Source organism: Bubalus kerabau, chromosome 13 (genome assembly GCF_029407905.1).
Source record: "Bubalus kerabau isolate K-KA32 ecotype Philippines breed swamp buffalo chromosome 13, PCC_UOA_SB_1v2, whole genome shotgun sequence".
In the NCBI taxonomy this organism is placed as follows: Eukaryota; Metazoa; Chordata; class Mammalia; order Artiodactyla; family Bovidae; genus Bubalus; species Bubalus kerabau.
Genome location: NC_073636.1, coordinates 64,791,714 through 64,804,915, shown reverse-complemented (window position 1 = coordinate 64,804,915; position 13,202 = coordinate 64,791,714). Strand labels below are relative to the sequence as shown.

Here is a 13,202-nt window from a genome sequence, read left to right as displayed (position 1 = left end):
GACTGTCAGGCTCCTCTGTCCATGGGATTCTCCAGGCAAGAATACTGGGTTGCCATTCCCTTCCCCAGGGGACCTTCCCGACCCAGGGATTGAACCTGGGTCTCCAGCATTGCCCTGCCTAGCGCTGCCTAGACCCAAAATTCTGGAAGGAATGTTGGGATATTCCTGAGGAAAATCACTCCCCTTCCCATCCCCCACACAAATCAGAGCAGCCAGTAATTATATACTGTGTAAGACACTGAGAAAGCAAGTCACCACCTTCATGAAGTCACAGACTTTATTCCTACAACCACAGGGCCTGAGTACAACTTCGGTAGGAAAAAAGAGCTTCATCTGAGAACATCTCTCATGGGCAAGACTGTTCAGGGGGGCTGGGAACAGAGGACAAGAAAAGCGAGCTCCTCTGGTCCTGGCAGCATAATACAGGTATTCCTTCAAAGACACAAATGATCTGAAAGCCCTCCGGAAACTGAGGCTGCCTGCAGAGCCCCTGGAACAGACGGCAGACAGGCACTGCCATCTGGTACAAAAGGGAATTCAGACCCACAAGAGAAGCAACAAAACGTTTTAAAAAATAATCATTCTTTCAGGACTCACAAACAGGCATTTCTCAGGGCAAGTGCATGCCCAAGATAAGTACTGGTGCTTCCTGAGAGAGATGACATAGGATTAGAGTTGCTTCCCTGTTTCAGTCCATGCCCTCATTTGCCCACTGAACACTTGGGTTTGGGACATGACCTTCAGGTCCCTTCAGGGCTCCAAGGGCTCTTTGCAGTCTAGGGGCACAGCCTGAGGCTGACCTGGGCCCTCTCGCATCTGCCTGGCGGTCGCAGGAAGTTGCCTCCACCCAGAAGCAAAGATGGTCCTCGGTCCCAGACAGCTGGACAAGGGAAGTGTTGTGGGTCAGCACTGGCCCTCAGCACTCCTGGATGGGGGCAGGGAGGGTGGGCAAAACTTTGGAAAGCCAAGCAGGGGGTAATCCTGGGTTCCAGGCAGGGTCTTATTCATTGGATGGTCAAGCAGCGGTGGCTGAAGAGCTGGGTGATGATGGATGGGTCGACTACAGTGGACGTGTCCCCCAGGTCGTGGTCATTCTGAGCGATCTTCCGAAGCACCCGCCTCATGATTTTCCCTGGGGGTCCACATGCTTCTGGTTACCTGGTGACAACACACTGACCCACTCCGGCCCTGCCAAAAGCTTCCATCCACGCATACTCACCACCAGTGGGCCTTGGCCCATCCAATCCCAATCCCTAGAGGCCTCTGAACATACCTGAGCGAGTTTTAGGCAATCCAGGTGCATTCTGGATGTAATCCGGTGTGGCAATGGGGCCAATCTTTTCTCTAACTGTAACCAACAAATCATTACACATTTTTCCAGTACCCTTAGCCAGGCTGCCCAAAACCAAGGCAGAGATGGCTTTGTTCCCAACCTAATCATTCTCAGGCTCACTTTTTGTCTTTCTCTCTTTTTAACACATTGTCTCTTTACTTTCTCATTGTATATTAATTCACCCTCATGGAACTCAAGCTCTAGAATCAGCCTGCTAGAGTTGAAATTCACTTTACTTGCAGTGTGGCCTCGAACAAGTGATTTATTCCTAAATTCTCTGAGCCTCAATTTCTTCATCTTTAGAAGGAGAGTAACAATAGGATCTATTTCATGGAGGTGTGTGCTCTCAGTTGTTCAGTTGTGTCCAGCTCTTTGTGACCCCATGGACTGTAGCCCACCAGGCTCCTCTGTTCATGGAGTTTTCCAGGCAAGAATACTGGAGTGGGTTGCCATTTCCTACTCCAGGGGATCTTCGTGACCCAGGGATTGAACCCATGTCTTCTGCATCTCCTGCATTGGCAGGCAGATTCTTTACCACTGTGCCACCTGGGAAGCTTCATGGAGGTGACTAGAGATTAAATGTATTAATGCATTTAAAATGCTTAGTTCAGTGGCACAAAGAAAGAATTCTACAAATGTCAATCATTATTAACATGATGGAGACTGAGTGGGAAGAGGGCAGTCAGCCCCTGGGATCTGTTTGTGGTTTGAGAAACTAGCTCACTACAGCCCCTCCCCACAACCTGCTGTGGTGACTGGGCCATCAGGACAGACCTGGCAATCCCTGCCCAGGGAAGCTCCTTACTCTGCTTCTTGAGCTCCTCAGTAAGAGCTGGGCTGAAGATGTGGCCATCGCACAAGGTGACAAAACAGTAGAGGCATTCGCCCTTCACAGGATGAGGGTGGCCAACCACGGCTGCCTCTGCAACAGCCTTGTGTTCCACGAGTGCTGACTCCACCTCTGCCGTGCTCAGCAGGTGTCCTTGGCAAGGGAAAGGAAGTGGCCATGAGAGAGACCCCAGCCCCTGTTCCATCTGTCCCAATAAGGCAGTCCCGGTCTGGTCAAACAGGGACAGCCTTTCATTCATTCCTCAAGGGACATTGTTGCCCACCATCCTGGTTCCCCTCCTCCCAGTGTTTATTACTCTTCAGTGTTTATTACTTCAGCCCAGAAATGAACGCTGCACTCCAGGTGTGGTCTGGCTCTCTTAGAAGGCTTTGGCTGCAAGTTGCTGGGCGAGCAGGGTTAATGAGAAGGGAAGATGGTCCCTGGCCCTCACCAGATACGTTCAGCATGTCATCGATCCTGCCGGTGATCCAGTAATAGCCATCCTTGTCCCGCCGGCAGCCTGGGAGGGGAAAATAAATACACCACAGTAGGATACCGCAGCGATCCGCATCACCAAACTGCTGTACCCACGGCAACAGCCTCCTAACAAGTCTTCCTGCTGTGCTAGCCAGGCTCCAAGACGGTCACACCAACCTCCATCTCCTGGTATCTGTATCCCTGTGTAGTCCTTTATCTCACTGTACTAGGGTTTGTCTCCTGAGCAATCACATTTGGCAGAGATGATAGGATGTCATTTCTGAGATAAGATTATAGAAGACACTGTGGCTTCTATCTTGGTTGCATTCTCTCTGATTATTTGCTCTGGGGTCAGCCAGCTGCCATGTCATGAGTAGCCCTATGGAGAGGTCCATGTGGCAAGGAACTGAAGGTTCCTGCCAACAGCCACATAAGTGAGCTTAGGAGTGGGTCCTCCAGGCTCAGTCAGACCTTTAGATGACTGCAGCCCCAACCACAGGTTGACTGCAACCCACAAGAAATTCTGAATAAGAACCACCAGCAAAGCCACTCACAGAATCCTGATCCTCAGAAACTATGAGATAATTATTGTTGTTTTTAGCTGCCAGGTTTGGAGTTAATTTGTTCCATGGCAATAGATAACTAATATACTGACCTAAAGTCTATTCTCCATAAAACAAGCAAAGTTATTTTCTAAATAATATATAAATTATAATCACTTCTCTGCTTAAAAAGCCTGATGGTCTCCCACCATACACTGGATAAAATCCAGATTCCTCACCATAGCTCACAAGGCCCTGTATTATCTCCCTTTCCAACTTGATACAACATTCTTGCTGTTGCTCACTACATTCCAGCTACACAAGCTTCAGTCTGTTCATCAGACATTGCATGCTTATGTCTCTCTGGTACAGAACATTCAGTTTTACTCCAGATATTCCCATACCTGGCTGCTTCTTTAGGTCTCTGGTCAAATAACACTTCAAAGAAACGTCTCACCATCCCATGTATGGTGGCTGTCCCTGCAGTATTTATTTGCTGAATTTATTGCCTGTCTCTCCTCACTAGAGAGGATGTAATGTAAACCCCATGAGAGCAGAGACCTTGCCCACCTTATTCATGGTAACATCTCCTGTGCTTAGATAAGTAGTACATGCTCAATAAATATTTATGGAAGAATGGATTGGTGGATAGACACATGGGCAAACATAGGCTCCAGACATGGGGACGCACATGACATGGTAATACATACTGCCATGTGCTGCCTCTCTTTCAGCCCAGCAGTGATGGAAACAAGAACATTTTCTCTCATACATCAAATCTCAGCACCATGCTGAGAGCCTTTCTGCAACACTCATTCCTGTTCCTGTGGTCTTCTCTGTATCTCTGACTGGATATTACACATTGATACATAAGACACATCCCTAACCAACTCTTCTTGAAAATGAAAGGGGATGGTACATGTCTTAGTGGGAGGTGTGGGAAAGGGATAGCCAAGGCTCACCATCTCCTGTCACGTAGTACCCGGGGAACTTCTTAAAGTAGGTGGTCTCAAAGCGTTCGTGGTTCCCATAGACCGTGCGCATGATCCCTGGCCAGGGCTGCTTGAACACCTGGAGGATGAGGAAGTGGTAACCATCTGCTACACTGTCTCACAGGAAGACAGTTACGTCTTTGCCAAACCTTAGAAGAAATAGCCTGAATGCCATTCCCAAGAAGTAGAACAAAGTATATGCTTTGGAGACAGATAATCTAGGCTTGGAATCCTAACTCTGCCACTTACTAACTGTGTGGCCTCAGGTAAGTAACTTTAGGTCTTTGAGTTTCAGGATCCTTATCTGTAAATCAGAGAAAATAATTTCTACCTGCCAAAGTTATTTTGAGGATTAAATTAATAGTATGTGGAAGCTGCCTAGCACATGCTCTGTTAGTAATAAGCATTTAGTAAATTTCAGTCTCTTTTTTTAAAAAAAATTATTTTTATTTATTTGGCTCCGCTGGATCTTAGTTGTGGCATGCGGGATGTAGCTCCCCAACCGGGGATTGAACCCAGCCCCCAGCATTGGGAATGTGGAGTCTTAGCTGCTGGACCACAAGGGAAGTACCTTGAGTCTCCTTTTAGGTAATCCCTCAGGGATGCAGGTACAATTTGATACAAATGAAAGCAGTTACATAAAAATGTGGGACCCACACATAAGTAAGTAATTATTGCCCCAATCAGTAATGTCCTGTGGCAGCAGATTGGTGGGATGGACAGAACTCTATTCTAAGACTCAGAGGACCTGGATTCAAGTCTTGCCCATGTTACTAACTTGCTCTTTTAAAAGTGTGTTAGTCACTCAGTCATGTCCGACTCTTTGGGACCCCAGGAACTGTAGTCTGACAGGCTCCTCTGTCCATGGGATTCTCCAGGCAAGAATACTGGATTGGGTAGTCATTCCATTCTCCAGAGGATCTTCCCCACCCAGGGATCGAACCCAGGTCTCCTGCATTGCAGGCAGATTCTTCACCGTCTGAGCTACCAGGGAAGCTTGCTCTTAGTAAAAACAAAGTGGGTTGGAGGGTGAGGGTGCTAATGATCTCCCTACAACTACTAAATGATCACAACAGCTTACATTTATCAAGCACCAACTCTTAGGTTCTGTGCTAAATAAACCCTTCACATGAATCATCTAATCAATCCAGCAACCACAGGGGATAAAGATACTGCTGCTATTGCTGTTTAGTTGCTAAGTCGTGTCCGACTCTTTTTTGCGATCCCAGGGACTACAGCCCTCCAGGCTTCTCTGTCTAGGGGATTTCCCAGGCAAGAGTACTGCAGTGAGTTGTCATTTCCTTCTCCAGACAAAGGTACTATTGTAACTCTTTTACAAATGAGAATATTTATGTTCAGAGGGGTTAGGTAACTTATCTAAAGTCACACAAGAGGCAGAGCCAGGTTTGCACCCAGGCAGGTTGACTCTGGAGCCTATACGATTTTCCACAATGTCTTTGAGACCCAAAAAGGCACCATCAGGTATCTTTGAGTAAGCCCTTAAGAGTCTTGTGGGCCAAAAGGCCTAGAGGCAGGCAAAATATCCAGAAGGATTGCCCCACTAGGGTCTCTCTGCAGAGGATAAACCCTCAACCAGGGAGCTTTAGCCAAAAGCAGCTACCAGGAAAGGTTAGGTTCTAAACTCTAAAGGAAAGCACACTGTGCCCTTTTGTGGACCATCCTCCCCTCCCCCTCATCAAAGACCCACAAGGGCCAGGATCTCACCAGATAGCCTTCAGCTTCACCTTCCAACTCTTCCCCAGACTCATTCAGGATCGCAGGAGCTACCCCGAAGAATGGGAAGGTCTAGAAGCAAACAGGAGACAGGACTCACAAGGAGGAATGAGACAACTCTGACTCAACTCTCTACCTCTAGGGAGCCCCAGAGCCCCAGATTCCCCACACCTATCAGTCCAGCCCCCCACCCTCTACCTAGGCTGAATGCCCCAAGACTCTCCCCAGCCTAGCCCAGGACCAGCCAGGGGAGCCTCACTCACAGCAGAACCAGGCTTCATGGGTATGGCCCCAGGGAGTGGGGTCAGCATATGGCCACCCTGTGGAAGTCAGAGACCAGGGGTTTGAGTCACTCTTCGCACACTGTGCCTGAGCCCCAGCCTTCTGAACCTGTTACTCACTGTCTCTGTCTGCCAGAAGGTGTCCACAATGGGGCAGCGCTGCGCACCTACCACCTGGTGGTACCAGAGCCAGGCCTCAGGGTTGATAGGTTCGCCCACAGTTCCTAGCACCTGTAAGGACGCCCGGCTGTGCCTTGGGCAGGACAATGGGGAGAAAGGGAGGCTCTGAGCACCACTAGGAACCAGGAAGACATGCACAGGCTCTTCTTCCCCCTCCCCTATTCCAAGCCAGGGTGTTAGAATAATGGGATGGAAAGGACTGTGCAAAGGCCAGCAGCAGCTCTGAGGGACACTCAAGGGGCAGCAGCCAGAGAGGGGTCTCACTTGGTAACAGGCTCATCTCCAAACTTCATGAGCAGACGGATGGCTGTAGGTGCTGTGTAGAACTTGGTCACCTTGTACTTCTCCACGATATTCCATAGGCGGCTCACATCCGGGTATGTGGGAATCCCCTCAAACTGACCCCAATAATGGCTGGTCATTTTCAGTCCTTCTCAATAGCCCCTCCATCCCCCTACCATACCCTTAGGCTCAGTATTTTGCCTTTTCTGACAAATCCTTGTCTTCACACCCTTACCAGACAAGCCAAGAGATCTTCCCACTCAGCATATACAACCCTCTGAGAACTCCTCTTTCTCAAGGAAACAGGTCATCGTATAAGTCCCTCTGCCTCTAGGCAAGGTGGCTTTAGGAGGTCATCACCCAGGATCATCTTGTCCATCCCCTAAATAAACCAGGTAGCCATGGGTCCCAGCACCCTTCTTACCAAAACACTGGTGGCACCATTGGCCAGTGGCCCATAGGTGACATAGGAATGGCCAGTGATCCAGCCAATGTCTGCGGTGCACCAGAACACATCCTCCGCATGAAAGTCAAACACATACTTGAAGGTTGTGGCCACATAGAGCATGTAGCCCCCAACCGTGTGTACCACGCCCTGTGGAGAGAATAAGGCCTCAAGTTGGGCTCACCCTCGCTGACTACCAAATGTAGAGGAAAAGCCTCCCCACGGATTCTGGCCCTGCCAGCACTGCTTTCACAGCATCCATCTCTCTTCCATCCTGCTTTCTCCACGTTCCCACTTCACACACCACATGTATTTATATAGTCAGTCCATCATCCACACTCACACCCTAAGATGGTATTTCTGAACCACCCACATTACTTTCACACACATGAACCCTTTTGGTACACTCACATCTAATAGTGTCTCTGTTGTGTGTTTGTGTACACACATTCAATTATACATTGACAGAATGAGAGTGGGGAAAAAAGATAATCTTCTTTGCTTGCTCCATTAATATCTCATCCCTACCAGGCTCCTCCATCCACGGGATTTTCCAGGCAAGAATACTGGAGTGGGTTGCCATTTTCTTCTCCAAGGAAAGAGAGGCCCAAATCGTGTCTCTAAAGGTTCATTGAGGAACATTCCAAAGCTTGTGGAGAGAATAATTTTATGGATGTGGCGAGTGGAAGGTAGAGTGACATATCTTTTAAGTCAGAGTTCTAAGTGTTTCCAGTTCCCACACTGCTCTGGGAGGGACTAGATATTACCAGTGTGGCATATGGAAGGGATTGAACTCTAAGAGCTGTAGTCAAGAAGGCAAAGAGGGATCCCTGTGCCCACTCTTGGCCTTGACTTTACAGGCAGCTCTTCTTCAACCAAACCACGTGAGTATGGGCAGGAAACACAGATGTCAGCCCCATGGATTTATCCTTTCCTCCTTTTCTGGGCACCCTGAGGCTCCCCACTTGAATTTTCTGACCTTGGGCTTCACCATCAGTGATTGAGGATTTATGTCAATTTGATTTAGAAAAGGTAATGTGATATTTCTGAAACTCAGAGTTAAATTTCATGTCATTACATGCTTCCTCAGAAACTCACTTCTCACCCTTACACAGTGTATGTACACACACACACACACACACACACACACACACACACACTTGCCTTGGGTTTGCCTGTGGAGCCACTGGTATACAGGATGAAGAGTGGGTCTTCAGCATCACACCATTCAGGCTCACACTCATCCCCTGCCTTCTGCATGAGTTCATGCCACCACAAGTCAACCCCCTCATTCCAGGAGATCTGCAGGGGGAAGAAAATAGGAATGGGCAACGAGGAATTGTGAACAGATCAGGCTGGGGGCAAAATTCACCCCTACCTAGCACCTGGAGAGGCCAGGGCGGGAGTGGCAGATGGAGGTCCTGAGAGGGAGGAAGGGCCCAGAGAGGGTGAAATGGGGCAGGGAGAACAGAAACAGAACAGGAGGCTTCTTGGGTACTCCCAGCACCCTGCTTCAGAACTTCTCTCACCTGGCCTCAGGTGGAGGCGGCCCCCTTGGTTGGTCCCTTCTCGCTCTTCAATTCCTAGCTTAAATGTCACCTTCTTGGAAAGGTTTAACCTAAACAGCATCTGATAGGCTCCCAGACCCACCCTCACCCCTACTATTCTTCTTCTTTTTTTTTTAATCAGCTTGTGAGATTAGTTTCCCAACCAGAAATTGAACATGGGCCCTTAGCAGTGAAAGCGCAGAGTCTTAACTCTGGATGGCCAAGGAATTCCCACCCCTGCTATAATTCTTGATCACAGCACCTTATTCTTTACCACATAGCACATATTTCCAGTTATTTTATTTAGCTGTTTACTTGATTACCGTCTCCCCAGATAGTGATCTCTATGAGTACAGTGGCATGTCTATCTTTCTTGCCCACCCCCCTAAATCTCCAACACCTAGTAAAATGCCTAGCACTCAACAGGCACTCAATAGGCATACACAGGCCTGTATACACACATATGTACTTATGGGACTAGTGGCTCATCAGCAGGGATGCAGATACCACACAATTCAGAAATGCAGAATTAGTCAGAGCCTGCAGGTGAGGTGGGTACCTGACCCCAATAGTTAGTAGCAAAAGAAGTCAACAGATGTTGGTCCAAGCATCTTTTTTTGCATGTACGGACAATCATCCACATCTGGAGGTTCCTACTCCAGCTCTGCCCCTGCCCCTATACCAGTGGTACCAATGGGTTTCTCATAAAGACACTTCCTTGAGGTTCCATTCAGAAGGAAACTTTGCTTTAAGTTGGTGGAAAAGGATCAAGGTGGATTTCTCCCAGTAGAAGGATGTCCCTCTAATACTGAAGTGTCTTTCGGATCTGTCATCCTGAAATTTTTGTAAACTCTCCTTGAAACTGTTTTACTTTCTGAATTATATCACCTGTGTGAAAACTGGTTTTAAGTCTACTCTTTGCTGAGTGAAGTTGTATTCCCTGAGTTTGTCCAAAGTTGCACTGGATTTCGATTCCCAGTTCTGCCACTTCCTAGATATATATGACCATGGGCAAGCCACTCTATCTCAAGTTACTCATTTTTAAAATGAGGATAGTCATTCTTGCCCTGATAGTCTCACAGGATTTTGGAAACATGAAAGGAAATCTGTTATTACCTAGTAAACATCAAGCCTTGGATTGTCTGGGTGGGCAGAGAAGACTGATGAATGTCAGGAAGGTGAAAAGTTAATTCCACTGAACTCCTCTGGGAGGTGAAATAAGAGTGTGATGATGGAAACTATTGTAGGTTTGGTTTAACTGTCACAAAACTGTTTCATATTCATTACTTCCGTGTTCTATAGTCCCAACTGGCAGGTAGACATGATAGTATAAGAGGAAACATCCTATTCCTCTCATTATATGGTTATATAGTAATTTATTGTGTGCATATTTGGTTTAAAAGCCTCACAGTGTTAGACACATACCTTGATAAATTAAAAATTACCATTCTCCTTTTTCTGAACTATCTGTCTCTTACTCTGGAGAATTTGAAGTTTCTGGCATGACAAGTCCAGGTCAAGAGAGACACCATTAAGAAGAAAAAGAACAGAGAGAAGGTCCCCACAAGCTAGAAAATACAAAAATACACCCTACTTTTTTTTAAATTGGAATAGCCATACAGGTTTATACATACATCGTCACATGAATAATTTTTTGCCCACCAGATGATCTACTTGAGATGAGGGCACTAATGTGTTTAAGAAGAAGTGTGTCAATAGTGCTTTGAGCAAATGCAGCTAGTCTGTGGTGCTGGTGTGGATGGTCACAGAAAAGGCACTAGGTACACGTAAGAGCAAAGCACAGTTACACTGTGGCAATGAGGGGACTCTTGTAATCTTGTAAAACTGCTTCCTTTGTGGGTGTGGGTAAGGACGGTGGGGTGGGTACTCCAGGTGTGGAGCTGATAACCAGCACCAGGAAGCAGGCTGAGAGCAATCAGTGGCACACATATTGGTTGTGAATTAGGTGTATACCTATGAGGGCCCAGGGCTTAGAACCAGGAAAAGGTTTGCATTTTCTGAAATAAGAATCAAGGAGCTGGCCTTTGTTGTTGGACCAGGAAAGCCTTAAGGAGGGCAGCTGCCAGGTGTGAGAGAGGAATATGAGGAAGCTCGTAGGTAATATGTTTGAGGAAGGTCCCTGCCAACTGTAACAGGCCCTCCCTTGAAGACTGCTTAAGAATGAGGGGTTTGGAGCTCTGCCAAGATTTCTACTGTTTTGACTACAGTTCTCAGGCCAACCAACCTGGGTTTTGTAAGCCGATTTTTATGGTCTTTGGGTTTTTGGTAACTGAGTCTTTTTACCTCCAAGAAATAAAATTCCAGGAGCCTGTGGCCTAACAACCTCTGGTATTAAGAATTTTAAGAGTTTATTTCTTTTCTAAACTCCCTTTTAGAAATGCCAGCCTGTCTGCTATATTAGAAATAATAAAAGCTAACATTTATGGAGCAGTTACTATGTGTCAAACACCTTACCCCTATACTGACAAAACCCTGTCACGTAGGTACAGTTTTATCCTTATTTTAGAGACGGGGAAACTGAAGTAAAGGAGCTTAAGAAACTTGCCCAAGTTCCCATATAGCAGGTAACAGAGCCAAGATGTGAAGCCAAGTGGTCTGACTCCAGAGCCTATATTCTAACCACTAAGTTTGTTTCCTCTTTCAAGAGAAAAGTCTTAGGTCCCTGCCTGAGTTTTCAAATGAAAACATTTTCCCCTAAGACTCAGATCTGTATCCACCATGTTAATGAGAAAAGAGAAAAGGTGTATTATATTTACCATTAGCCTAAGAGGTTGATCATAGCAGATTTAGAGTAAGACATACTATGAGGATGGTAAAACTCAGAGGAATAGAGTGGCTTTTATGTTTTGTTTTAGCAAGCAAAGAGGTTCTTTTAAAGCATTTACTATCATGTCTCCATTACTGATAAGGGAACTGAAGTCCAAAGAGAAGGGGTGACTCATTTAAGGTCATATAGCTAAAAATTGGTCTCTGGACTCCAAACCCAGTCTCTCCTCTATACTAATCAGCTTTGAGTCCCCACTTAAGAGTCTCTCTTCTTAGAATCACCTACAATGTAACTTTTGTTCAATTTAGCATTTAATTATATCAGAGTTTATGTGTAGTTTGTAAATCCCAAAGTAGTTTATAAATATATTTAGGAGCCTTCTTCTCAGCTGCCAACTTGATGGTGATTCCCAAGGTCAAGGTCTGCATCCCCTCTACCTGTTCCTCCTCCTGTCTTTCCTGGTTCTGCCTCAGCTAAGTGTACAGTAAAAACTTTCTGAAAGACTGCTTGGTCCTCTCTCCCACAATGGTCCTGAGAAGCAGGAGTGAAATGGGATGTCTGTTGCTACCTCTCTGAGATCCATGCTCTATGCCAATTCAGAACAATAAGCATTTGGTCTCATGACCCTTCAGAGTGACTTAGACTAACTAAGGGTAGAGAGAAGGGGGTTAGGTATGGCAGTCACCTCAATGGGGTGAACAGGCAAAGAGCAGTTGGACAAGCAAACAAGCATGCAGGAAAGCAGTGCCCAAGGCAATGCAGAGGTGGATACCTGGGGCCGGATGTGCTTGGGTTTCTCTTTCTGCTTACCCTGTTAAGAGCCCACGGAAAGGGTGGTGAGCAGGGTCCAAGGATAGGGGAGGGGGAGGGAAGGGTCAATGTGCCCCAAACCTCTGGCAGCTTCCTTTCCCTCTGGTTCCTCTCTCACTGGTCCTCCCAGCCTCCATTTTCCTGATTCTGTTCACAGCCTCTATACACTCAGAACCCCAAATGCTGACAGGGTCTCCAATGTTCCTAGACCAGACTGAAGTCTGTCTAGCTCTAAGACTACTCAAAGCCTCTCAAGTCACAGAATTTAAGAAACCCTCTGTCCTTCTGGACCCTGGAGCTTTTATCCTTTATGCCCCTTAGACCTGGAGGCCACCACTGGGCTTTTTCATCAGAAGCATGTATCCAAAGCTATCAAGGGCCATCTATTGAGGGGCAGATCCTGGTCTTTCCATGGTGGGACCACATAGGTAGCCCACCCCAAACCAAAGCCCAGTATTTAAGATGACTACATATAGTCACCCAGGTCAGCCCATTTCTAACCCAAGCCCAATCCCTAAAGATCCCTGATGCCCATCAGAATACTCCAACCAGCACAGGAGTCTTCCTCACAATCTCTTGTGCTAAGTTCCCAAAGCTCCCTACCTACATCCAAGGTCAAAGTCCCCTATCTCCAGCCAGCCCTGCCAGGGAGGCCATTCCGAGGACTGCTCCTAGATCCTCAGCATTATAAGGAAACAAAGATGGACATCAGGAACTTCCTGGGGAGGAAGAGGGAGCCAGTTGGAGCCCAGAGGAGGGCATAACGGTACCAGACTCACCTGCACATCCGGGCATGGCCTCTTAATCGGAGGAGACTGGCTGGGAGAGTCACCTGTGCCCAGCTCTGCCCGCCCCAGGTGCTTGACCACAATGCAGCATTTCACTGGGGAACCCCTGGAGGAAAGAAAAGCCTGAAGTGGTGGGCTGGTTGGCTCAAAGGAGAATTTGGCAAGACCCACCCA

At 47.2% G+C, this 13,202-nt stretch overlaps 1 protein-coding gene across 2 annotated transcripts in view; it reads right to left on the bottom strand.

Moving 5' to 3' along the window:
• Window positions 1-236: 236 nt before the first annotated feature.
• Window positions 237-13,202, bottom strand: part of ACSS2 (acyl-CoA synthetase short chain family member 2) — a 46,677-nt gene continuing 33,711 nt past the window's right edge. Inside the window, exons 7-19 of one of the 2 annotated variants that reach the window (XM_055544840.1) lie at window positions 13,020-13,134; window positions 12,203-12,241; window positions 8,260-8,397; window positions 7,075-7,245; window positions 6,633-6,766; window positions 6,309-6,441; window positions 6,171-6,227; window positions 5,899-5,979; window positions 4,144-4,252; window positions 2,614-2,682; window positions 2,139-2,315; window positions 1,274-1,348; window positions 239-1,132 (exon numbers count right to left, since the gene is read on the bottom strand). In XM_055544840.1, the coding sequence (XP_055400815.1) occupies window positions 1,005-1,132; window positions 1,274-1,348; window positions 2,139-2,315; window positions 2,614-2,682; window positions 4,144-4,252; window positions 5,899-5,979; window positions 6,171-6,227; window positions 6,309-6,441; window positions 6,633-6,766; window positions 7,075-7,245; window positions 8,260-8,397; window positions 12,203-12,241; window positions 13,020-13,134 (1,426 nt within the window). In that variant the 3' untranslated portion in view covers window positions 239-1,004. Of the gene's footprint in view, window positions 1,133-1,273; window positions 1,349-2,138; window positions 2,316-2,613; window positions 2,683-4,143; window positions 4,253-5,898; window positions 5,980-6,170; window positions 6,228-6,308; window positions 6,442-6,632; window positions 6,767-7,074; window positions 7,246-8,259; window positions 8,398-12,202; window positions 12,242-13,019; window positions 13,135-13,202 lie in introns of both variants that reach the window. The other variant, XM_055544841.1, reaches the window with a different exon arrangement.